The sequence below is a fragment of the Electrophorus electricus genome, chromosome 10, assembly GCF_041902795.1.
Source record: "Electrophorus electricus isolate QZ-2024a chromosome 10, ASM4190279v1, whole genome shotgun sequence".
Lineage (NCBI taxonomy): Eukaryota > Metazoa > Chordata > Actinopteri > Gymnotiformes > Gymnotidae > Electrophorus > Electrophorus electricus.
Window position 1 is genome coordinate 17,893,280 of NC_137506.1, and position 24,868 is coordinate 17,918,147.

At 45.3% G+C, this 24,868-nt stretch overlaps 1 protein-coding gene across 4 annotated transcripts in view; it reads right to left on the minus strand.

The window, feature by feature from the left end:
- Positions 1 to 204: 204 nt before the first annotated feature.
- The window catches only part of kif13ba (kinesin family member 13Ba), a 33,958-nt gene continuing 9,294 nt past the window's right edge, over positions 205 to 24,868 (minus strand). The window contains exons 3-41 of one of the 4 annotated variants that reach the window (XR_014125568.1): positions 22,989 to 23,004; positions 22,813 to 22,873; positions 22,295 to 22,387; positions 22,006 to 22,186; positions 21,423 to 21,510; positions 20,560 to 20,694; positions 19,015 to 19,127; positions 18,508 to 18,619; positions 18,066 to 18,278; positions 17,633 to 17,743; positions 17,389 to 17,523; positions 17,010 to 17,140; positions 16,569 to 16,655; positions 16,220 to 16,407; positions 15,762 to 15,999; positions 15,287 to 15,449; positions 14,954 to 15,100; positions 14,715 to 14,864; positions 14,391 to 14,516; positions 14,113 to 14,286; positions 13,719 to 13,876; positions 13,230 to 13,362; positions 12,949 to 13,095; positions 12,818 to 12,847; positions 12,627 to 12,726; positions 8,786 to 8,912; positions 8,573 to 8,628; positions 8,365 to 8,489; positions 8,063 to 8,239; positions 7,772 to 7,867; positions 7,186 to 7,338; positions 6,981 to 7,058; positions 6,599 to 6,652; positions 6,367 to 6,499; positions 5,773 to 5,906; positions 4,965 to 5,027; positions 3,734 to 4,763; positions 2,998 to 3,562; positions 205 to 622 (exon numbers count right to left, since the gene is read on the minus strand). Coding sequence is in view for 3 of the 4 variants with exons in the window: in XM_027001444.3 (XP_026857245.2) it covers positions 3,339 to 3,562; positions 3,734 to 4,763; positions 4,965 to 5,027; positions 5,773 to 5,906; positions 6,367 to 6,499; positions 6,599 to 6,652; positions 6,981 to 7,058; positions 7,186 to 7,338; positions 7,772 to 7,867; positions 8,063 to 8,239; positions 8,365 to 8,489; positions 8,573 to 8,628; positions 8,786 to 8,912; positions 12,627 to 12,726; positions 12,818 to 12,847; positions 12,949 to 13,095; positions 13,230 to 13,362; positions 13,719 to 13,876; positions 14,113 to 14,286; positions 14,391 to 14,516; positions 14,715 to 14,864; positions 14,954 to 15,100; positions 15,287 to 15,449; positions 15,762 to 15,999; positions 16,220 to 16,407; positions 16,569 to 16,655; positions 17,010 to 17,140; positions 17,389 to 17,523; positions 17,633 to 17,743; positions 18,066 to 18,278; positions 18,508 to 18,619; positions 19,015 to 19,127; positions 20,560 to 20,694; positions 21,423 to 21,510; positions 22,006 to 22,186; positions 22,295 to 22,387; positions 22,813 to 22,873; positions 22,989 to 23,004 (5,680 nt within the window). In the remaining variant the exon portion in view is untranslated. Of the gene's footprint in view, positions 3,563 to 3,733; positions 4,764 to 4,964; positions 5,028 to 5,772; positions 5,907 to 6,366; positions 6,500 to 6,598; positions 6,653 to 6,980; positions 7,059 to 7,185; positions 7,339 to 7,771; positions 7,868 to 8,062; positions 8,240 to 8,364; positions 8,490 to 8,572; positions 8,629 to 8,785; positions 8,913 to 12,626; positions 12,727 to 12,817; positions 12,848 to 12,948; positions 13,096 to 13,229; positions 13,363 to 13,718; positions 13,877 to 14,112; positions 14,287 to 14,390; positions 14,517 to 14,714; positions 14,865 to 14,953; positions 15,101 to 15,286; positions 15,450 to 15,761; positions 16,000 to 16,219; positions 16,408 to 16,568; positions 16,656 to 17,009; positions 17,141 to 17,388; positions 17,524 to 17,632; positions 17,744 to 18,065; positions 18,279 to 18,507; positions 18,620 to 19,014; positions 19,128 to 20,559; positions 20,695 to 21,422; positions 21,511 to 22,005; positions 22,187 to 22,294; positions 22,388 to 22,812; positions 22,874 to 22,988; positions 23,005 to 24,868 lie in introns of all 4 variants that reach the window. The other 3 variants (XM_027001444.3, XM_081721611.1, XM_027001445.3) reach the window with 3 other exon arrangements.

Sequence of the window (24,868 nt, forward strand, 5' to 3'; positions counted from 1 at the left end):
AGTTAATCAGTTTCAATTATGCTTCCCCTACACCCGAATTTAGTGCTTTTTTTTTGGGCAGCAGACTATGTTGGTTTCATAAATTCCATTTTTGGTAAATGTTTATAGAGGATAAAGAATGATTAATAATGTCATTTGTAAACGGCACACTATCCGTTTTCTAAAACACTGTTGCCTTGAAAAAGGAATGATGGCCAGGCACAGTACTGGTAAATAAGTTCACTTTTTATTTTTCCTTTACAGGGACAGTTGCACAGTCAATATAAAAGAAATTATAAATGAATTATACATGATTATTCTTTGGATATCAGCATAGATTACAAATAATTAAATTAATCCCAAACTTTCAGAATGTTTCCAAATGCATCTATATACAGACACAGGAACGTGTACTCACACAAACACCCACACAATCGCAATCAACAAACGAGGAGATGATTTATGAGAATAATCACTTAACTCCCAAGATGAGGCACAGCGCAGTGTCAGAACCCAACAGCACCGTAGAAGAGCCTGCCAGACGGCGAGCCAGGGCAGTGGATCTCTGCGAGGAGCGTCGTCACACATCTGTGTAAACAGAGTCAGCCCAACCCTGCCTTGCTCTGCTGCCGTGCTCTCTCCACTGCAGTCCCCGTGGGGCCGATTTATGAAATGGAGAGCACTTTGATCAGTGTTGGTAGCAAGCCAGCCGTCTTCGAACCAGATGGGCTGGAGCCAAAAGGCCACTTTATGGTCAGTTTAATATTTCTCTGGGTCTGCATCGCGTCGAGAAATCTTGCAGGCCACATAGAAATATCAATAGCTCCACAACTTATGATCATTGCTCTGTCAATCAACACACATTCTAAATATGAAGTGAGCCCTTGAATCGATGCATGGTTGTGAAGCGTGATCACTGGGTAAGAGTAAATCGGTAAAAAAAAAAAAAAAAGACAATAAGTGGTAAATTGCACTTGAAAACCTAAAACAAGTTAGGCCAGCAAAATATAGTATATTGCCTTAGTAAGACCCATCCTGGTCAATGGTGTTCCTATAAGGGGAGTGAAAACCCTCAAGGTCTATGACTAAGGTTTCCTTCCCTTTCTCAAAATAGTCTGTAAAATTCAGGGAGGCCTTGAACCTTTGACGCTTGTGTAGCCAGCCTTCAAGATGACTGTCCGTATTCCCAAAGATAGCCGCATCGCATAGAGTAAAAGTTGGGTTAGACGGCTAATGATCCCAAAATGTCCCCAGTGTACAGTGAGAGCCATGGATGAGAGCCAGAATTTGCAAATCATCTTTAAGAATAGTTTGTCTCCCTTGACCGACTTCTGCACACACCAGTCTAATGGAAGCAGCAGTTAGGTGATGCTACTTGTGCGCATGTTTGTATTTCTTGATGCACAAATTAAGATGCACTTCAGGATGGAGGCTAGCTTTAGAAGCATCTTTGTGCAATAAAAGGAAGAAGCAATGTCTAATGAAAAACACACGCACACACACTTACGTGCACACATGCACACACGCACTCTCTCACTAAAACTTTTATAGAACAAAATGACAGTTCTTTTAATAGAAGACTGGGATTATGAAATGAAAACTCAGAACAATAAATAGTACTTTTTAGAATGTTATCCTTTCATGGAGGGGGAAAAAAAAAGAAGAAGTATTGTCAGCTAAAATGGTGAATGCAATGGCTTATTACTTCAGCACCAAAACTTACAAAATGCAGAGCTCCATGGTTAGATTAGAACTACCCACTGGGTGGGCATGTATATAATATAAAATCAAATGTGCAATTCAAGGTTTTTTTAATTTTACGAAATTCTACCTACCTAATATCAATAAAATAGATTTTGATCTTTTTACATTGCATTAGTTTTAAGAAATCGCATGATAAATCTAAGGATAAAAGTGACTATGGTATAACCCATCTTTCTTGTCCGCTCTGACGCAAAAACATTAGCAAATCATGCAGAAGCCCACTCCTTCATATAAATCAAATTATGCACATCAATTGCACAGTGCTGCAAAATGCTGACTATATTGCAAGGAATTACTTTCATTTAACTTATTTGCTCAGTGCAAACAACTGAAATGTAGCTTTAGGTTTTACCAGGAATTGGTCCATGCACTCTTATGTAGCTAGCGTCCTTGCCACATTGATATATTGGAATAGAAAGACTATGGAAGACTCCCCTTCAGTAGAATTGCCCCACTGGTGTATGCCACTTGCCAGTAACCGTTCATTAGCTACAGTTTATACCAACTGCAGACCTTCAGAATACCTTCAGCTGATATGTGCCAACCCAAACCACATGGCTATCACCGTTACAAATGTACCTTTAAAACAGGTCGAATTCCAAGGCAGCTTCAAAACCATTGCAAGAATGCAGAGCCAAGCTAGTCTGCAATCTAGGGTTTCACACCGTAATCTTGTTAAAAATTACCTCCATGACAAAGTACTCAGTGTTCCAGTTACCTGTAATAGCCTGTGCAGCAGTAACACTTGCTCAGACTTTAATCATATACTCAGGGTCCCAACACAACATCCCTGACAACTCAACATGCATTCTGCCAAAGCCATTCTAAAATTCCATCTTTTCTCCTCTCACTGATCCACTAATTATAGCACTTCCCACCAATATAGCAGTAACTTTCTGGTCCCACATACACATCCACCTTAACTTTGCATACTGACAAAACAAGAACAAAACCAACCACTTTCATGAATGGAATAATTATACTACATGCATGAAACCATGGTAGTGACACCTCAGGGTGCAAATCCCATTCCACACTTCCAATAAGCAGCACCAATATCTCTGACCAATCCCTGAGGTAACCTGGCAATGACAAAGGCATTCTCACTAGTGTTATGTAGGAATGGAGAATGTCTACACCAATATAGGAAAATAAAACCCGATTTACCAAGGCACGTTCTGGAAACTCAGCACATTATTACTACTACTGTTTTTTTTTTTTTTTGACCAAACAGTGAAGATCATGCATAATCACCTAAAAACATGAGCCTACAAAAGGAGTCTTGATAGAATCAGGGCAGGACAAGAACGATGGACTCCAAAGAAAAGGAAACCTTATTGGGTCAGAGTGCGCAGAACTTGATTAGAGGTCTTCTATCTACAGGCGACCCATCTGCGCAGTGTGTTCAATATTCGGTTCCTTTACTGGTTCCTCCACACCGTGAGTGCACTTGAGTTGGTGCTGCGCCTCTGAAGAGTGCAGGAGAGAAATGGGACACCTCCTCGCAGAACTGAGCTCCAGGACTGGAATGTGAGCAGACACGGGACAGAGGACCCTCCTCAGCAGAGACTTCCCCTGGACTGGGATGATGTTGCTTAGCTGCTCCAGGACTTGCCGTTCTCTCCTTTCTGAACGGCCGTGGCCGAAACCCCTCTGTCCTGGGGGAGTCTGGTCGGCAGAGGGAGCTCACCGCTGTGCTGCTGCTCCCTAGGCTGTTTGGATCCCTCTCTCTGACTCACGCGATCTGGACGCACCAGCATGCCATAATTGGGCTTACAGTTGAAGTACTGACGACCTGCTACTGAGCCATCGTTCTTTCCTGGTAGGAAGACAAAACAAATAAGCAACAAAAACCACCACCCAACAAAGAACAAAAATATCAGATGCTTTGTGAATTCAAAAGCTTGACCAGTGAGAATGAAAAACATTTAATAAACACAGAGACAAAGTAAACCACGGGGGGCGGGGGTAGAGAATCATTGCAACTGACCTGCAGGAGTGTTGAGCTCTACCCCAACCCACACGCCATCTGAGAAGTCGGTGTGTCCGACGTAGCGCACAGTGCCACATTTACTGTTGGCCACCAAGACAGTCTCCCCTACTCTCAGCCAGGCAGGGAGGCTGGGCTCCTTGCTCACATCCTTGTTAGATACGCTGCCCAGTTTCTCTATGGGCTCTGCCTTCTGAGCATGTCCAGCAGTCACTTTTGCTCCTCGCGTCTCCTCATCCTTACGCAGAATGCGATTGAAGGACTTCAGCTCTGAGGTTTTGACCCTCTGGAGGGAGAAAGGGTTATCAATAGCAGCTTTAGGTACTAAGGGAGGAATGGATGTCAGTTTTACTTCGGAACAAGAGGGGGTGACCCCGTTCCTAGGCGCAGCCAGGGGGTCTTTGAGAGGAACGGTCTGCTCAGGATGCTTCTTCTGAGGCAGATCAGCGGAGTCACGCTTCAGCTCAGCTTCTGCAGGAGGACCGTCTGAGGACCGTCTGTTTGTGTCCGCTCCCAGTTCACACTCAGCCTTGCCCACGTCCGCTCCCATTCCATTCTTGGCCAGGTCCATGTTCACTCTGCACTTAGCCTTGTCCACATCCTCTCCCACACCATGCTCGGCCTGGTCCACGTCTGCTCGTGCTTCACACCCGGACACACCTGCTCCACGCTCAGCCTTGTCCGCTCCCGCACTGCGCTCGGCCGAGTCTGTGCCCACTCCCGCGCCATGTTTGGCTGGGTCGATGTCTGCTCCGCGTTGGGCCGGGTCCACATCTGCACCCGCAGCACGTTTGGCCGGGTCCATGTCTGCGCCGTGGTTAGCCAGGTCCACGTGCATGCTGGGGGAAAGGTCCCTACTGGCAGCAGAGACATCAGATAAGGTGGCCGTGGAGACGCTGGTGGAGAAATAGCCACTGGAAGCCTCGCTGATGGGGCTGAAGGCCAGGTCATGAGAATCGTGTGTGGAATAAGTCATGGTGTCCAGACTGGAACGCTTCTCGGAGGCTGGGCTCTTCCCTAGTATTAGTATCTGTGAGAAGGCAAGTACACAGCTAAATAACATCCTCTGATCACCAAACTTACCTCACACCACCAGTAGCTTGCTAGAAAAGGCACTCATGGTAGGAGACATGCATGAGAAGCAGGACATGCCACCTCAGTGGATCATTGGAAACATGTCTTTGGCGTTCACTCAGATGGAGACGGGGCTTTTAGGTTGAGGTCCACTTACTGGCTCTTCCCGAGCTCTGCTTTCATCAGGACTGCTGCTTGTTTGCATTATACGTGGTATAGCCTATAAGGCAGAGCAAAAATGAGTCTAAAAAAGTTTTAAATATCGTAAATTAACAAAGACTGCAGTTTTAATTAAACTTCATACATATTGGCTTCCTTTGGGATATGGCTAGTTTTAGATAATGTCAGATCAAAAGTCAGTATGTTTAAAGTAGGAGTGAACAAACTTGAATGTTGTACCAGTTGTCAAAACATTGTGTACAGCATCATTTTAACAGAGAAAAGACTAAGACTGCAAATTCAGTTACAAGGAAATTATTCTGTCTAATTCACTGGAACGCCTGCATGTTAAAAAGTTCTTTAGCATTTAGTGTAACATGTCTGAAGAAAGCCTTTCAGTGTCTGAATTTAAAAACAAAGCTTAGAGCAACCTTCTTTTACTTCATCATCCCAGAACAGCAGCAACAGCTACGATAATACCGATAGACTGTATTAGCCAATTCTATAGTTTTTACATGGAGAGATTATTCTTTATATGGAATTATTGTATTGAAGCAATAGGAACAGGAACACAGAAGATTACTTAAGTATCTGAGACTTAACTGGCCAATTTGCTGGTATATATAAAACCTCAATATTCTCGATCTGCTATGAAATTATTCCTGAATATGTATGTACTTCTTACAGCTGCCATTCCTCCATACAACACAAATCATTGGAGGGCTTCAGTTCTTAACGACTTCATGAAATACAGTAGCAGTCTGCACACACTGCTGCTGCTCTTGCGTGGGGAAGAGTGCGTTCACCTGCTGAGAGTGAGGAGAGGGACGCAGGTCTTTCTTGTCCTCGCGCGCAGGGAACAGAGACTTGAGCAGCTTGGGCATCTGGGGGACCAGGGCCCTGACTGGGGAGAGATAAGAAGCAGCAAGCCCTGAAATCCCTGTAGGGAGGGGTGGGGAAAGGCCACGGGAGGACAGACCAACGGTGGAACGCAGGGATGGAGAGTGGAGGGACAAGGACGGGCAGGGTGGAGGTAGACGGAGAAAGGTGGAAGAAAGTTGAAGGCGAGCACACGTAAATGCCATAATCGACAAACAGGGCAATGTGTGTAGAAAGCCTGTAAAACACGATTCCTTATGCAAACTTTCAATCAAATGTATTCATTTTTTGAGACATTTTTTATTTCTACAGATCACCATGTAATCTGTAAGAAATCTGAAGGAAAAAATGAAAGAATTTTAAAATTGAAATCGATCCAGCACATTACAGCTTAACCGTCAGAAACACACCGAAATGTGATGACAGTTTGGTAGAGACTGACAGAGTGTAGAGACAGGCTGGCCCATACAGAGGGGGATTCTGCACCAAAGATAAAGTGGCCACTAAGACTGAGAGTTTACCTTGCTCTGGTTCCAGGGTCTGAGTGTGTGCTGGCAGCGGCGGCGGTGGTGTTGACTCCCTGGAGGGACGAGGCAGTGTGCGGCTTAACTGTGGAGCCATCATGGAGATGTCCTGCTGACTGTCCCATTGATTCTTCAGTAAGGAGGAAAGATCATTAGAGTTAAGTCAGTTTGGGGGCAGATGGAGTTCTCCTTTAAAACGCTGTTTACGAATTCCACACAGAACTCCTACCTTGTTGTCCTCCAGGCCTGAATTTAGAGACAGATCCTGTCTGCTCCCGGATAACTGGAGGCGACAGACGCATACAAAACAGTATAAAAGTCTGCAGCCAAGTGTGGACCTCCCTCTCTGTGTAAATAAATGTGTATGTGGGTGTAGTGTGTATGGATCTGTGAAGTGTGTGTGTGATATATATATATATATATGCATGCGCAGAGGGGTCTCAGAACCAAGTTGCCTTGGACACTGAAAATAGTAATTAAAAGTTTTCAAAGAAATGCATTGTTATATATATTTCAAACTTACAGCTGAGATATATTTGGTGTTATGAGCAAGCTTGACTTAAAAGCACTGCCTATAAAGGTCTCTAGGAGTGTTAGGAGTGTGTGCCTACTCTGTGCACACTGGGAGAGCTCAGACTCCGCCTGCTCCCCTTTGCTTTGCCTGCCAGGTGCTCCTTCACTGCCACTTCCTGCACACACATCAGAGCACATGCTGGACCTTTCCATCACAAATCTGTAGTCAGCTTCACTTATTTCTGTTAAATTGAATAATTAACACAGAGCCAGCTGTGCAAGCGTAAGATGTGCGGGGTTTACCTGCCGCAGGCGGTCCAGGGTGAGGATGTTCTCCACGGCCAGAACGCTGCGCAGATATTTCTCTATGGCTGCCTCGTTATCTGAGGACTTGGGGTCCTCGGTGCTGGCAGCCATGCGAGCTAGCATCTCCCTGTCCTCCGACGTCTGAGCATCCTGATGGTGAAATGATTCCGGGATTATCACTCACTAATCCCTGGGGAATCCCCAGCCCTCTCTGAGGAAGCACAGGGCACCCACAACAGGTCTTCAGATCACGCCCAAGAAATTGACTCTATGTAACAAAGGCCTGCTACACATCTGACTAAAGTAACCACTACATGACAAATCCAGCATTACAGACCCATTATGAAGTTGTTTTGGAAACCCCGCAAGCTATGAAAATTGTTTTCTCTGCTGTCTACACACTTTTGACATTTGACACACCGCATTTTGACCCACTCATGATGGGCTCCAGAATTGTCTGATGAGGCTAGGATGTTGATCAGAGAAAACAATGCACAGAGCAGAGGGTCCCCATAAGATTAATGTGCGTTTCAGGGATTTAATCCCATGTATGGCTTTAAAAGGTCATCTGAAACATGCTTACCCCTGGGATATTGGACACAACCTCAAAGGTCACCCCACAGCCAGGGAGAGACATGGTACGCGTGGACATTCTCCTTAGGAAGTTTTGGGCAAAACCCTGAAAATGCATCACAGAAATATATCCAGAAAGTCACCAGACTCCATGTTACATCTCTGTTCTGTCAGACAAGAAGCAAATGTTTTCAACAATAAGATGGAGGCAAGTGGGGATACGTTTCTATACGTGTGCATAAAATACTCACATACCCCATATAGCCATGGGTCCATAATAAGATGTGCGGCCAGTGCTCACCTGTCGGCCAGCGATATTCACGCAGATGCGCTTGCGCAATACCAGCTGCATCTCTGCCGGGTGGCTGAGCTGCACCATGGTTCGCACGATCAGGTAGACCCTCTGATCTTGGGCACCTCCTCGACTCAGCTGAGGGCAATCGTGGACCGTAGAGTCCCAGGATGCCTCCGCCTTCACCTGAGGAACCGACAGCAACTTTCAGGGTTAACGTTTCCATTGCTGTGCTAGTGAGATCAGGTAAGAGACGTTGGTGTGATGTGGAGGCATCCAGCCGGTGTGATTAAGATTGGACATGTGTTCACCTCGCCATCGTAGTGTCTGACAATCTGCAGGTCAAAGTAGTCGTCATCATCCTCACAGGTGAGAGAAGCATCCCACCCACCAGCTTCTGGGGTCTCCAGATTTTCCTGAGAGCTAAAATCATCAGCTGAGAGAGACAGAGAGAGATAGATTACACATTTAAACAGCAGCCTATACTTGTCTTATATTAGAGCATATGAGTGAACATACCACTCAGGTCAAGGAAGAGGACTGGAATGTGAGTTTCCATCCCAGGCACCGGTACCCTACCAAGACGAGGCAAAATATCAACATGCTCTCCAGTACTGAAGATATTAAATAAATAAAAATTAAACTGAAGAAGAAATAACAGGCAACTAACAACAAAAATACATTAAGCACTAACCCTATGGGCATTGTACTGGTAAGTCATTAATGTCTCACCATTCGGCAGGAGCTCCTGGGATGCCACTACCAGCAGAGGGCACCATTACTGCATTCCTCTCCTCAGTGAGAGTGAGTCGGCACTCCAGCAGCTGAGCCTCGCGCTCCACGTCATCCTCCGACTTATCTGATCAGAAAGATCAGGAGAAGACAATTCATTATGGCTCCAGAACATGGACAAGCCCAGTATATTCAGTATATTAATTCTGCACCTTTAAGACAGGACACTGAAACGTACAAGATCGGTCAAGATGCTCGCAGCACGTTTTGTGTGTGTGTGTGTGTCTTGTTAAAGGCCTCCATTACATATTGCAGCCTTCTGTGTTATTTACATTACTAAGGCCTCAACCCTGCTAATGATTAACAGAAGACATATTGCATGCACTTTCCTTCGTTTCACCACAGCAAACATACTGAAGTCCAATATGCAGCATAATGTGACAAAACTGTCTGAATTGTTAAAGGTTTCCCATATTTTAACAGCTGGCTGCCCTAAAATGATGTTTGGAAAATACCAGAATATTCATCTCTTACAAACAGCAGTAAGCCTATTGAAGACATGCATGATTTATAAGCTGAAAACAACGTAAATAATGGGACAATTACACTGTAAAGCCCATTTTACACCAGAAGCAGATTGTTGCTTGCTGCAAGCCTGGACAACTTTGTGGTGCTTGTCATTTCACATGCTCTCCAAGCACAACGCTAACTTTTCCCATGGTGACACGCAGAATGGAGATGAGCTCTACAGTACTCCTGTGGGAATGGTAATAGAATATCTGATAACCCTGAGGTATTGGCGAGCGTGTTTTTTCCGCTTGCATTAATCTCAACCATTTTCAGCTTCAGTTCCGACATGAGAATTGTCAGCAAGTGGTGCTTACAAACAGCTGGTAATTGGCTAAAGGACATGCCAATCATCTTGCCAACAATAATTACAGTGCATCTGTAACTAGGCATATTGCATGGAGATGGGTAAAGGAGATGTTCAGTATCTGTAAGGAATCATGCCCTGCAAACCCTTCAGAGCAGGGGTAACAAAAGTGGACACAATAATATAAAAGCATTTAATAAATACAGTAACATTTTATCAACCTATATAGATTCATAATGGCCACATTACATATTCTTGGTTACTATAAGACGCATCCGATAGCGGAACTAATCATAAAGATGAAAAATGGCATTTTAGGTAGCTTAATACACTGGTTGACTCGCCCTGACACCGTTGTATTCAAACTCTTGCATCAATCCAGTCTAAAGTCAGTGATCTAACATGTCACGATATTAATAATGCATGTTGTCCGGCAGGTGTAGCTGCGTAATATTCCACTTGTGACGGCTCTGTTACACTTCGTGCCTTGCATTTCTCATACAGCTCTAGGATGGCAAGCTGAGAAAAACAGGTTCGCGATGGTATTACATGCTGCTTATTAAGTAACCAGATCATGTTTATAAACCCTCTTTGGAACACTTAATTAGTACCACATCTTTGACAAGGTTGTGTGTTGTTGCCTCAGTGATTTCCCCCTTCCGTTTGGAACCGCTCTCATACAGGTTATGCTTCGGATGGCATTCAGATCTGGCTTTGCACTTTGTCATACAGAGCTGTGGTGCTGATTTAAATGATTAAAGACCCTGCACAGCATTTCTCCTCCTTACTCAAAATGTAACCATTGCCAGGAAGTAGGTGCTCATCTTAAATGTTCAACTAAAGCAGAACTATGATCTGCCACTGCAAAGTGTATTAAACAACCTAAACTTTTCCTTTTTTGTATACTGCCCCCTAACTACCTTTTAGGAATGACACTTTACTATGTGTATCTTTGGCATCATAGGTGGCACTAACTGACTACAGCCAATCGTAAACTACTTTATATTGCATATTCATGAAATCTGAAATCAACTGACCCTCCCCTACTTCACATCGCTCTACTCGAGTAACAGATTGCACATGCATACAAATGTTCAGTTTTTGGATGCAAGCTGGAGAAAGGTTACTTTTAACATTTTATTCCAATAAACGAGACCAAATCAGGACTCAAATTTCTTGCTGGGGTTGAAGTGACAGCAAATACAAGAATTTGCAGATGGCATATTACTGTCAATTAATTTGAAAATTGGGCCCAATTCAGACTCCAGCTGAAAGCGACTTCCACGTTTAGCTCCCGCCATGTATAAGGTTAGCCAACATTTGCCAATAGCTTTAATATAAAAGTGATCAATATGCAAGAAATTCACAGATTTATACCACTCTAAATATGAACTGTGGCGTCATCTAATTTAACCAGAGAATTTGATTAGCCTCTGTTTAAATAGCAAGGATTGCGCTGTAAACTGAAATGTCTACCAGCCGTTCACCTCTTCAAGTTCCTGCAAGTAAAGTGACATTGATGAGATTCTACTTCGAGCCTGCGCCATACTGAATAACTGGGTTGTTGTGTTTGACGCTGAATCCGTCAATCAATCCGCTGGGGTCCACACCCACATAGCAGAATGGTAAATGTCAACAGGGGAAAAAAGACAATTCAAAACACTCAGTTTAATGTAATTTTAGGGGGAATAAAATAGAGGGTAACTAGAATATAAATTACATTCTTTGCAGAACTATGTATTTTTAACAGATTTTAAAAAGCAACTGTGCAGGGCCTTTAAATCAATTAGCCATGTTGTCTCCTGTTGTGGTAACTAAAGTTACAAGGCACTTTCAACTAAGTACCTGTTTTTGGTCACCATTCTCCCTGTAGCCAAAATAATGCCATACAATTGATGTTGCCTTTATTGTTCCAAGCAAACCTTCCTTTTTAGTGGTTCTCTCTTGTTTTTGGTTCATTTTCAGGGGAGTGCTGCCTGGTTGTTTGAAAAACTGATCAAGAAGGAGCGCGAATCGTGGTTCACTGAGCCTGCATGTCACATTTACATTTATGGCATTTAGCTGATGCTTTTATCCAAAAAAACCCGATACAATTATAACTGAGTACAACTTGAGGATTAAGGGTCTTGCTCAGGGGCCCAACAGGGGAAACTTGGCAGTGGTGGGGCTTGAACCAGCAACCTTCCTATTACAAATCAAGTACCTTAACCACTAAGCTACCACTGCATGTCACTCCCTAGCATTATTAACATTAGACCTTTCTTGTAGATTAGTCATAGAACATGAAAATCATCCAAGTTTTCCTTTTGTAATCAAGCAGCAATAAACGTTTTAGCATGTAGCATGTTTAATTTCCTTTACTTGACATCACACATCCTGTGACATGACTACTGTGCATGTACACATTGCAATGATGCTAAAGTGATATATTGTGCTCGTTTGCATGGCTGCAGGTCTGCTGTGCACGTGCTTATGGGTTCTGTAAAGTAAGTCTATTAGCAAAATGAAAATGATATTTATTACAGGGGCTGGCCTATAGAAGTCTGGCCGTTCTCAGCATTCTGAAGAAGGCGTTTTGGCATTATTAGTAAAACATCACTGTCTATGAAGATGCTATCTTAGCCAGCAAACGTCGAATACCGATGTAGTACCATGTTCAGAATATGATTAACACAGAAGCATAAAGCGTGGGAGTGGCACAGGAAGCCTTAGTTACTGCCTTTAAAAAAAAATTAATAAATAAATGCTTAACAGCTTGATTGACTTCACCTTGTGGTGAACCTAAGTTTATTCAAAATCTAAAGAGCAGAATCCTCAAGCAAGTTAAGCCAACAGCCTCATTGGACTTAAAAGGACTTTTGATGGTGAAACTCCATTGATATTTTGATTTAGGTCAAGACCAGACTTAACCCATGTGGAGGAGAAGACTGAGCAGGTGAATGTGGTAAGGATTACTGTACACTATACCCGTTTTGCCAACCAGGGACTGCAGATGCTCGTCCAGGTACTCCTGTCTCTTAGTAAGAGCAGCCAGCCACTGTGCCCTCAGTCGCTCCAAGTCACGCTCCTGTCATGATAAGCACCAGCTAATGAATACAGCTCTGGAGAAAGCTCACCATGTGTGCTGGATAAGAGAGGCATACTGCAGGAAAACTCACCTGATAGCTGTCCATTTCATCTCCTTCCAACTACAGAATAAGAAAGCATGTCATTATGCAGTTTTAAACAAATGCATTTCTTTAAACTGACATTCATTTCTTTAAACTATGAGTAAATGTGTATTTTCCACCTTGTGTGAGCCGCTGGCTTTAGTTGGGCGAGCTTGTCTGATCTCCACACACCCGATGGACACTCCCAGGATGATCTCAGCTATAAGAGGCATAGTGCCCGAGTCCTGCACCGAACGTACATCCACCTGTATACGCCGAGACTGACCCTGCAAACACACACACACCTCCCTTAAGCCCTGATGCATGCCACTTGTCACTTGTGTACCATTCCACACAGGTCCTAAACCCACACTGCAGATGAATCCAGGCTTTGGTACTATTCCCAGATAAAGTTACTTACCTGTTTAAGCTGGAAAATGCCTCCTGTGCGAACATCTGCTGCTGGCACCACCTCCACAGGCATGTACTCTCCATTCTCATTTAGCTCCAAGATCTGCACCCACATCTCTATCTTTCTTGTCACCTCACTCCACCTGCAGAGAGGGTAAATGAAGCATGTGGATAGTCACACGCAGACACCAAGACTTAAACAGTGCCTCAGAGCAGACCATACACCGGGGCCTGTATACAAATTCTCTGAATGGGGATTAGTACAATGTATTGTAATATACAGTTGCAATGTATTTTATTATACAGCACCGTATTGTATACACCTAAAGGTTTAACAAAACCCATGGCACCCATCCCACAGAATAAGAGTCATGCAACAAGAAATACGATCACAGCAGACAGTAAACTTAGCCAAGACGATACTGTTGGGGCTGCTTGTGTAGTATTAGAGGAAGTGCACTCTGGAGAGAAGAGACAGGTACTGTTCTTTGTTACTCACCTGTCGCGCAGGGTGCGAGTCTTGGCCTGAATGATACTGAGGTCCCACAGGGCAGGGTTCCTGCCTGGATCAGCCTGCCTGTGGCCATACACTTCTATAGCCAACGCGCCATCGGTGAGATACTCTATGAAATCCTCAGTCACAGACACCGCCAGCTCCTACCACACAAACAAGATATAGAAAACTCAGAAAACCACACACATTATATGATTACTGGCCTGGCTGCTCATTTCCTTTTTGTGGTAGTGTCAGATCAAGAAGGCAATAAAGAAAAGAAAGAACCATTGTTTAAAAAGGTCCAACTGGTGATTGGAGTCCTGTTTCCTTTCTGGGCTTGTTGCCGATTGTCAGAACAGCAAAGCAACAACTGCCCAACTGGTTCTCTGGCTCTCACCTTACAGCTGTCAAAAACCACCATGCAGTGGGGGTCTTTGCTGCTGGGAGAGGAGGCAGAGGGGTCCACCTCCGGAGCAACAATGATGGGCTCACTCTGATCCCAGAAAGAGTACTGGCAGAACACAAAGTTGGACAGATACTGGGGAAGACCTGTAGCCTGCAGGATCTTAATCTATTAGAGAGAAAATAGGAGGTCATGAACCACCAAGTGGGGGCTTATTCATAGCGAGCACCTGAAACAAGAATGATATCTGTAGTATCAGACAACCATGTTACCATGCAGACGAGTTTGCGCTCCTGCGCCTCCACGTCGGGGTTGCTGTCAGTGTCCTCTTCCCCAGCCATTCCGTCCTCCACCCCTCCGCCTACACGCACCACCTCCACATGCAGCCGCCCTGCCACCTGAGACGCACAGCTCGACGGCCTCAGCTAATTGGCTCAGTGCTGCTCACACAACCAAGTCTGCACACCTTTACTCTGCATTCACACCAGCAGTAGCGCGACGCAACACAGTGGCCAGACGTCATTTATTTCCAATGACGGCCGGTGACTTCCGGAAACAGAATGGTAATTCCTACAAACAGAGTTAATTCATCATACCTCGCCTTTCTGATTGATGATGGGCACAGCATACTGCAGCTTCACGTCATAGAACAGGCAGGAGAGGAAGACATTAGCCACTCCGATCAGACTGTGGTTGACTTGCTCATCAAAGAAGGGGTCTGATCTCTTAAAGTATGAACGAATGACCTGTGAGGTAAAAGGGGGGGGGGGTTCACTCGGAATGTTGGGGGCAATAGTCCCCTAGAGGCCGTGAGGGGGTTGTGGTCATCACTCACAGGGTTGTCTTCCTCGCAGTCCTTCCACTCCTGATAGAGCTCCCTCATGTCCACCAGCCTGTTCTCCATCTTCTCCAGTGCCCAGATCTGCTTGCCCTTCCCCTTTCGCCTCACCTGAATCGCAGGTTCACTCAGCACAGCATCCCGCTGCAGGTAGAGGTGGTGGTGTTTAACCTTGTGAGCCTCTGTATGACCATTTGAAGACAACACTTCCTCCTCTTTGTCTGATGTCATGGTTGAGGTCCAGGACATCGTATTAAATATGATCTTATCCCACTGGCCAGTACAGGATTCAACAGTCTGTGTATGTTGCTCAGATAAGAGGGCCGTTACCTTCCTGTTGGCGTTGAGGTTGGCAGCAGGGATCTGGAGAGTGACCTTGTACTCAGTCTTCTTGTCCAGGTCTTCCGCGATGAAGTTGGCCTCTTGCACCAGCAGATTGGCCTTCACAATCTGCTCCCGAAGCTTCCGCAAACTGCGTGTTAGCACTGCCTCCCTGGAACACAAGTTACAAGGCAGCGGGGCAATTCCATTAACAAACGCAGGAGCACAAGTACCACAGCCAACACCAGCTCCCCTCTCAGTGCGTCTGGGCTCCACTTCATCTGTGTCAGATCGGACTGGGATCACCATCAACAGACCTCAGTAGCAATAAGCGCCAGTAATTTGTCTCCAGTTCTAAGCAAGACTCCTAAAAATTGAACCTGCTCTAAAACTGCCCTGCGGAAAATGAAACACTCTGCAGAAACGCGTTTATAATGTACTGTGAGGCAGTTCCAGCGTGCTCCAGGGAGTGCTTGGCTCGGACCTCTCCTCGCTCCACTGGCGCAGACGACTGTGCGTGCTTGGGGAGGAGGCCAGGCTGCCCACGCTGAGCCTCTCCATGCTGCGGTGGTGCTGGGCCTGACCACTCAGCCTGTCCGGCGTGAGGCGCCGGCGTAGCTGCTGCAGCTCCTGCTCGTACATCTGCCGCTGGCGCTCCAGAGCCGAGCGCTTCTCCTCCTCATGCTGCCGCTCCAGGCTCTGCAGCACGGCCTGCATGGGGTCTGTGGGGGACAGGAGAGACAGAACGAGAGACAGCAAGAGAAAATAAAAAGCCCCGCGTTTACATCATAAAACATCCGAGAAGCGCAACATTAGAATGCTTCAAATTTTCAGGTGTGTTTCAAAGTAACTGCCACATTGCAGTGCCCTGAACACCGACTGCACTGAATGTTCCCCCACCGTTTCCAAGACAGCCACAGCTGTTCCTTTCTCTGGACTCACCATTGCTCCCCAGGGCCTTCATCATGACCTCAGTCTGTGCGAACTCGTAGCTGAAGCTGACCTCGCTGGACACTTCGCTGGCCGTGTCCCCGTCTGCATCCAGCTGCTCGCTACTGCTGCTGTTCTTCATGTTCCCCACTTCTCCCTCCACATCCTCGGGCCGAGGCCGCCGCTTTGGGAGGTTTATCCTGCAGGGGGGCCATCGTTACTGCGTGTGCAAGTGGCTAATAACAGCAAAAGCTCCTTTGACGAGCTTGACCTTGGCTAACCTTCGCTTGGTTCGTGTGGTTAAACATAGCTTGGTCTGATTTCCCTCCATAGGAAATCCCTTTCTGCTAATGGGACTGACCTGAAGAAGTGGTTGTTGCCCCACAGGATGCGGTCACCGTGTTGCAGCTGCTGCTGACTGGTGACCGGAGAGCCGTTTACACACGTCCTGCAACAACACGATAGCAGCTTGCATCACAATGGTGTCGGCAGAACAAACATCGAAAGGGAATTATGAACAGTCGGGTTATAAAAGCATTTTTTTTTTAATTGTTTTTGTAAAAGACTTTCTATGTTGCAAATCTGCACAGTCTTTAGATTTAAAGGCTTTAGACCATATTTCTCAAGTGACATTTTTAGTATCTTAAAACAGCCGGAAGACTAGCCACAAGAGCTGGAAAAGATTAGTCAGTTTTACATACATACTTCAGCACTTTCAGCTATAGTGGTTCTGAACTTAAAGACACTGCGACATTGTTTCATTGAATGCAGCAGTGATGCTACTGAGCAAACTGTGAATCACCTGGAGTTCCTGTAGGGATTGAGGAAAACCGCTCCCTCGGGGGTGATGTTGATCACACAGTGCTCTGCCTGAATGCCCATCCCACACAGCTGAATGTCCTGCGAGTCTGCTGAACCCACCTTAGTGTGTTCCTGCAAAACAACCACACCGCCATCACCTACAGCCTACACCCACCTGTGTACACCTTTCAGATGCAGCAATTTAAGGGAACTTGTACTACAAAGAAGTGATCCATACAGGTATTAAGACATAAAAGACTACACTTGTACTATTGGGACAAATGTAGGATTTTAGGGTCATTTTGCAGATATTACATGGAGGAGCTGTTCTGTCACCTGCCTGTTGCCTGATGTTCAAGACTAAAATGGCAGTGGCGTACCTTTAAGTAGTACACCAGTAGCTCGTTGAGGGCGGGGTCAGCATTGAGGTTGACTAAGAAACATTTATCTTCTCCCACACGGATCCCTGAAGACTGCAGTGAGATGCCCAAACTCTCCAGCTGCTTCTGCCTTTCCTGAGCAGAATAAGAGAGAATCGTATCAGGGCTCTCACCTCCATATTTATAAACACAGGGTTTCCGTTAAAGCTGAAGGTCTCGCATCATTCAGGTGCGAATTAGCTACCTGTGCAACCTCTTCAGTCTTCCTGAGCTTCTCCTCCCAAGTGACTGTCATCTCCTGGATCAACTTCTCAGACTCTTCCAGCCTCTCCTTCAGCTCGGGAGCCTTCATGGACTGGGGAAAACAGAAAAGCTCAGAACCCCCTTGCAAGGTCTCAGTGACCTAACTTTCTCCAATAAACACCAGTCTGTTAAAATGGAGAGCCAAGACATCTTAGGAATGTTCTAGAAAAAGCACCAGCAAGCCAAATGAACGAATAAGTCGTGTGAATGGGGGAGAACATTCTAGAGACTTCCCAACAGTCGGCCACAGATATGGCACACCAGCCCAGTGACCAGATTTGTTGGTATTTGCAAGGAATTGCTGGACTGGTATTAGCTGAGAGGAAAACCCCTCCCGTCTGAAACTGAGTGAGGAATGCTTGGTCAAGGCGTACCTCAGCTTGCGTGAGCTGCTCACGGAGCTTCTCCACCTCCTCTCTCAGCTCTCGAATGATCCTGGCATTGGGGTCCTCGTTCACCACAGCGTGGTTGACGATGCTCTTCGCCCGGTCGGCATAGCGCAGCGTTGAGAGGGTCTCGTCGTAGTTATCGGCAGCTGGACTCACTGTGGCCACCATGGCAGTCCGGCTGTTCCCTCCTAAACTGTCCTGCAGGTGGAAGAAAGGAAAGGAACAGGTTAACAGACAGCATGGTGTCCAGTGGCTGGAGAAATGTTACATACATCAGTTATCTCTATATTGTTAGTGTGGGTGGGGGAGACGAGAGAGAGAGAGAGAGAGCGAGAGAGAGAGAGAGAGAGGGAGGGAGGACTAAGAGGAAAATGGAAAACACTGGAAATTTTCCCCTGTGCTGATGAGGCAGGTCTGCGGGTGTTACCTTGAGCAGCCATGTGAGAACAGAGTCTCGGTAGGGCACAAACTTGCTCTTGTTCTTGCCTGCACCCTGGTCAGCCAGCGCTGAGATCACCAGCCCCAGAGTGGTTAGAGACCTGTCCCACGTGCCAAAGAGAGAGTGAGTAAAACAGAAAGAAAAAAAGCAAGAGAGCACAGTCTCTCTCTGTGCCCACATACACACCCTCTCTCACTCCACACACACACACACCCTTCTTGTCTGGATTTAACCACCCAATGATCAAAATTAAGACAAGCTGTGCCTCATGAGTCTGCCGCTTTCGCATGCCTGATTTTCCAGAAAGGATGAAGCCACTTAGCCATGGAAAAGTGCAGCAGAATTAAACACCATGAGCACTCATAAAATAAGACACCATTACACCAATATTCACAATCTTAGACCATGAGCGGATGTGCAAAACCAGACAAAACCACATCAGTGCGACCTGGTGGAGAAAAGGCCATTGTGCTTTAGGATGTAGCATGTAAATACTTGTTTATGTTGCTGCCTTCCTTCAGCCTCTCGCCAGCGGCGCCGGTCTTGGCTGCTCTCTCACTGCCAGCCAGATCCACCAGACTCAGCTTGCTCACCTTCTCCCCACTGACCTGCAGCGAGAGACACAGGGAGGGAGAGTAAGCCTGCAGGGTGCTTGTGTCAAAGTGGGAGAATCCATCTTCACCTTAACTTAAACTTTACTTTTTAATGCATTTTCATGCTCGTCAGGCTCCCTCCTGCATGCTTCTTCCACGAAAATGGGGAGGCTACAGGCATATTTGTGTATGAATGACTCTGCTGCTCAAACTACACTGAACTGTCAAACTGAGCTGGAACAAAGGCCATGCCAACCAGGACACAAGAGTTCATTGTCCCCCCCCCCCAGTCCAGCACAGCATGAAGAGGCAGACAGGCCGAGGCCTTAATATAAACGCAACCGCTCACATTAGCATCAGAAATAAAGTGGTGATGAGAGGGAAGGGATGCGAGAGGATGGGCGGAGCGAAGGGCTGAGAAGCAGAGATTACGGGGCAGCGGAGCAACAAAGATTGTATCTGTACTGAGGGAGTTGGCGCCTCACGCCGAGCAGACAAGCAGGAGGTTCCTATATGTGGTGGGGTTCATTCCCTGCACTTTCATTTATGTCTTTGTACAACCAGACCCATGTGCAGCACATATGAATCTGGACATCACTGATCGCTCTCAAAGTCCAACAATGGCAGGCTGTCTTTGAGATAGGAAAGTCTCATACAAAGATGTGTCCTTATTACTGCACTGGAGACTGGGGGGGGGGGTGTCAGACATCCACCATATAAAACACGTAGGACTAGCAAGGTTTTTAAAAACAGACTTGTGTGTCTGTTTACACAATGAGCAGTGCTGCTATATTTAGAACCACATCTGCATTCTAGTGCGATACACCTGTTGAGCAGGCGCTTCTGTTCAGCCATCACTGAATAATTGATCAGGAAGGGAAATGAGTGCAGTCAGGCAACTGGCAGGAGAGCACAATGCAGAGGGACACGGTGACATGAGCAATGGGCCAGAGATCAGCTAACGCCTGAGTCAGGAAAACACATGACTTATTAATCAATTTTCCTCCGTTTTGAACTCTCGAGGCCCAGAAAGATAAGGGGTGGCTGAGTGCAGGCCGCGGGGTGCAGCAGGGTAAAGGGGCGGTTCCTAATGCCAGTCCTGAGGCACCCCCATTCTGCCCAGCCCTCACTGACCCTGATGCACCTCTTCTAAAATAGCCACGACGTTCAGATTGGGAGCTGAAGCGGAGGGTTCCATCACCACCCAGGCCTACTGAGTTATCAGGCTACAACAAAACTCTTACTTTTTGAAATATGCAAGGCACAGGCTCTCCACACCTGGGAGCACAAAGCACTGTTTTAAGAGAAACAAACAGACTGGACCATTTATGTAAAATATATTGAACCGCAAGCACCGCCCGCTCTGGAAGGAAAGCATTAGCATTCGGAGCAGGACAAGGACAGAGTGAGAGACAGCCGCGATGCGATCACGCAGGCTCTGCCTTACCCCAGACTGCAGATCTTTTAGCGTGTGTGTGAGGATGATGTTGAAAACGGCATGTGAGCGACTGCTCTCCTCATTCATGTTGGTGGCAGCCACTGTACGAGATTTGTTCCCCTCAGACATCAATGACTCAATGTCCTTTAGGAAATGAAAGAGGAAAAACACAGATATATTCTGATATTCATTACATTTGGTTCTGATATTATATACACAAATACTGGATTTCCACTTGGGAATGACATTCTACTTAGGTTTTAGCATTTAAACACTACAATCAAACATCAGGGTACAGCATTTTTCAACAGTAGAGACAAAGCTCCTCTTACAAATTTGCATAAGTGATCATGCAAATGGATAATCTGCAACGCAATGTAGTGATGAAAGGTACATTCATCACATGATTGCCAGTTCCACAGTCAATTACATGAAAGATCCATTATCTCTACTTGCCACTGATGGGCTCCAGAGAGCATAATCGACTGTAACCATCATCTCCTTTGAGAGTGATTTTCATCATTCATTGACGGTAAACAAGCATAACAGACATAATGCAAATAATTCTACAGCACAACAAGCTTCCTTTGACTCTCTCAGCACATTGCATGGCAGATGCGAGTGATAAGGTGGTTTTATTTGAAAATAAGAAATACTGAACACTGAACTGAAGATGACACAAATATGAAGTCCTGAACAAACTTCAAGATGGGTGGATTTCTTTGTTCTGTTGGTTTGCCATATAAACTGTCAGTAACATATCTGTGAAAACACTGTTAAACAGCTATCCTTCTGGTATTACCTTGCAAATAGCCACAGCTAGCCGTAGAGTGCTGCCATGTAACTAGCCACAGCTAGCCGTATAGTGTTACCTTGTAATTAGCCACAGCTAGACGGGAGAGTCCATCTACATATGGTCCCAGTACTTTGTGTTCTCTAACTTTCAGAGCCTGCCGACTCCTGGGTAAAAAAAAAACAAAAAAAAACAACATTTTAAAAAGTTCTGTTACAAGCTTTGAAGAACTGTGAACCTAAACTGATAAGCGCCCATAATATTTACAGGCATCTTGGAAAGACATAATAATGCCTTACATGTACATAACTGCCAACTTTAACCTTCGTGTTAACATTGTGAAGCTCTTTCAAGAATGCAAACCCATAATGGAATATATTATGATAGAGGCTGAAGGACTTTAGCTCTGTAACACAATGATAAGATTTCAAACCGCAAACTGATTTTGCAAATACTTGTAGCCATGAATTTGGATTTGTGTATTACTCCATCACAGCTACCAGGACATGCAACTTAATACACCAGTAAGGTGAATTCTGGGTAAATTACTCAACAAGGCCTTTACAGTAAACAGTCACATGTTAAATGTTACATTTCAAGGGATACTTAACAAACCAGAGGGGAATAATATCAGATTACACTAAGGAGGATGGTCCGCTCACCCTTTGGGGTCTAGAAGGTCACGAACTTTCTCATTGTAGATCTCCATGTAGGAGACCTCCACAGTGAAGCTCTCCTCCTCTCTCTGCTGTTGCACAGTGCGCTCAAACAGCGAGCTGCAAAGCCGTGGAATCAAGCCTGGCTGGTCCACTGTACCCATCATGGTATATGACTTCCCAGAGCCTACAACGATGCAAGCAGCGAGACCATGGCATCAATACACAGCCGAAATAATAAACATCAGCACTGTGAACACAGTAGTTGATATGTTACGCAGGTAGTCAGTCATACCGGTCTGCCCGTATGCAAAAATGCAGGCGTTGTAACCCTGAAACGCATTGTGCAAAAGACTCTCCCCAAGGCTCTGGAACACTACATCTTGACCTGCAACAAAGGTGAACCACAGTTACTGTGAAGAGTCAGTAAACCAGGAGAGAGCAGAGGAGGTTATAAACAAAGCTTTGCTTATAGGACACCATTCAAAGTCACTTTCTTAGAAAGTTACCATATTTGCTTTACAAGAACACTGCCATTGTAACTGTGGCAAATCTATGACAATAATAATAAAAACATTTCTGGGTGTACCACATTCCCTTGAAAGACAGTACCACCAATGTGAAAACAACTTTTTAAAGTTCAAGATTACATAGCACTGCTCCTAAAAGCCTTATCGACCCCCTAAATAGAAGGCTCCAAATTAGAAACAGGATTTTGCTTGCCAACACTGGTATACTTGAACAACAAAGCAAGTTACTGAACAACACTCCTAACCCAAGAACACAGAGGAAAAAGGAGTACTTATAACTCACCTGCAAATTTCTCCTTTTCTGATTCATCCATGGACCAGAAACAGTAGTCATAGGCAAAAACCTAAGACCCAAAACAGGCATGAGTAAAGGTTAAAACACAATTTGACTTTTATTTTATTATTTTTTTAAATAGCATAGGATTTTTTCAGGGTTCTTTTAAACTGAAATATGATTACCTTGGGCTGATTTCTGCTACAGATTCAGCATGGAGTGGTCATACATATGGGAAAGAAAGAGATAACAGTAGAATAACTCCTCAGTCAATTATTATTCAGGCATAACTGCGACTGACTACAAGTACATTACATTTTTTCCTGCAAATCTACTCAGTTTTTCTACAAAAATGGATTAAAAGTAAACAAAATATTGCACACATTTTGGGAGCCCACTGTGTCAAGCCTGACCAAAACAGCACATTGTTTTCAACATGACCCATAAGGCACTAGGACCCAGGAACTGTGCACCTATTCACAGAAAAACCCCCGAGTGACACCATGTGGTTGGCTGCACTTTGCTCAGCGGACCTGAACACAAACAGATCATCGTTGGGAGAGAAAGGGTTGGGAGTCCAGAGCAAATACAGATTTGGAGCTTTGATTCAAAACTGTGATGGCCATCATGAGAGTTTGAAGGTATTGCACAGCACAGACCTCTCCATGCCCACACCAAAAACATCAAAACCCAGAACGGGTGCTCGAGAACAACAAAAGCTCTTCTCAAGTCAACCTGCTTCTGCCTTGTCAACAAAAACCAAATTTTCCGTGCATCACTAAGGAAACCCAATAGGCCATTCAGCCACATGCTGCACACTACATATTAAACCAGTCCTAATGCACATCATTGAGGCCTCTCAGTTGACTTAGTTGCTCAGTTGCGGTGGGCAGCTCGGAAAGACCTCACAGAAGTCAGTGAAGCATGTGCAGGAAGGGCACTGCCGGCTGAGCGGAGCAGAGCGAGGGAGTGCTGGGGGCAAAACGTGCCCAGAATCAGTCCCAGCAACCCCCAAGCTCAGCTTTAAAACCAGGCCATGTCATGCAGCGCTCTTTTCCTGTGTAACAACGGAACGGCAAAGCCGTCTGTCACATTCCAGAAATAGCTGAGGAGAGATTCACAGCCCCTGCAGGAAGTGTCAGGCTGAATTTTGGGGTGTCAACTGATGGAGCAGGCATGTTAAAGGCTGACAGGAGGCAGAACCTCACTGTCATATGGGGCCAGTTTTAAAGGGCAATCCCTCAGTTCTGACAGTGAGCAAATTACAAAGACAGAGAATAGCCTACTGTTAGACCATGATCATATCACTTCACTCTCTTCTTATACACTGTGATGAATCAAGAGTGACTGTTTCCAAAAGCTATCATAAAGCCTTGACTCCTTTAAAACAGATGTACACAAAGTCACTTTGTTTTTAGTATTGAATTATTTCTGAGACACTATCTGCATTTCAGGGACAGAACAGCTACATTTTTAACCTCAAGGCACCAAAAGGCCAGGTGGTTTCTAGGTGTGTGTCAAAGAGATAGAGATATAGAGAGATAGAGATATGCACTGTGTACAGCACACTGTATATGGCTGACATACTAGTAAAGATCTACTTGTTTTTGCTTGACTATTAACTTTCCTTGAAATTCTAGCCTATATGGAGATTATAGATAGTGTCAATTACAATCTATTTCAGAGAAGAATTTGGATTAGTGCAAGCAATAAATGTCCTAATATTTCACAAAAACACCTAACCCCCCTGCCTAACTACTGGCACTCAGCTCTCTGACCTTGCTCTCCATGAACATCCCAAGCACACTATGCTAATGGGAGCCATTAACCCCCTGCTGAAATCCAGCCGGCTGGCAGCAGGCTCACTCCGGCTCTCACTCACGTCGGCTTCCGCCCATGACTAGACTGCACTGCTTCGTGCTCCATCAGAATTAAAGACATGGCTCAGTATTCGTTAAAGACATAGTGATGTACAAGGGTTTCTGTGTTATTTAAATAAGGGTGTCCATTTTTTATTATGACTTAGTTGAAGATGAAATCCAAGGCTTGTTTCTCACAGCTACAC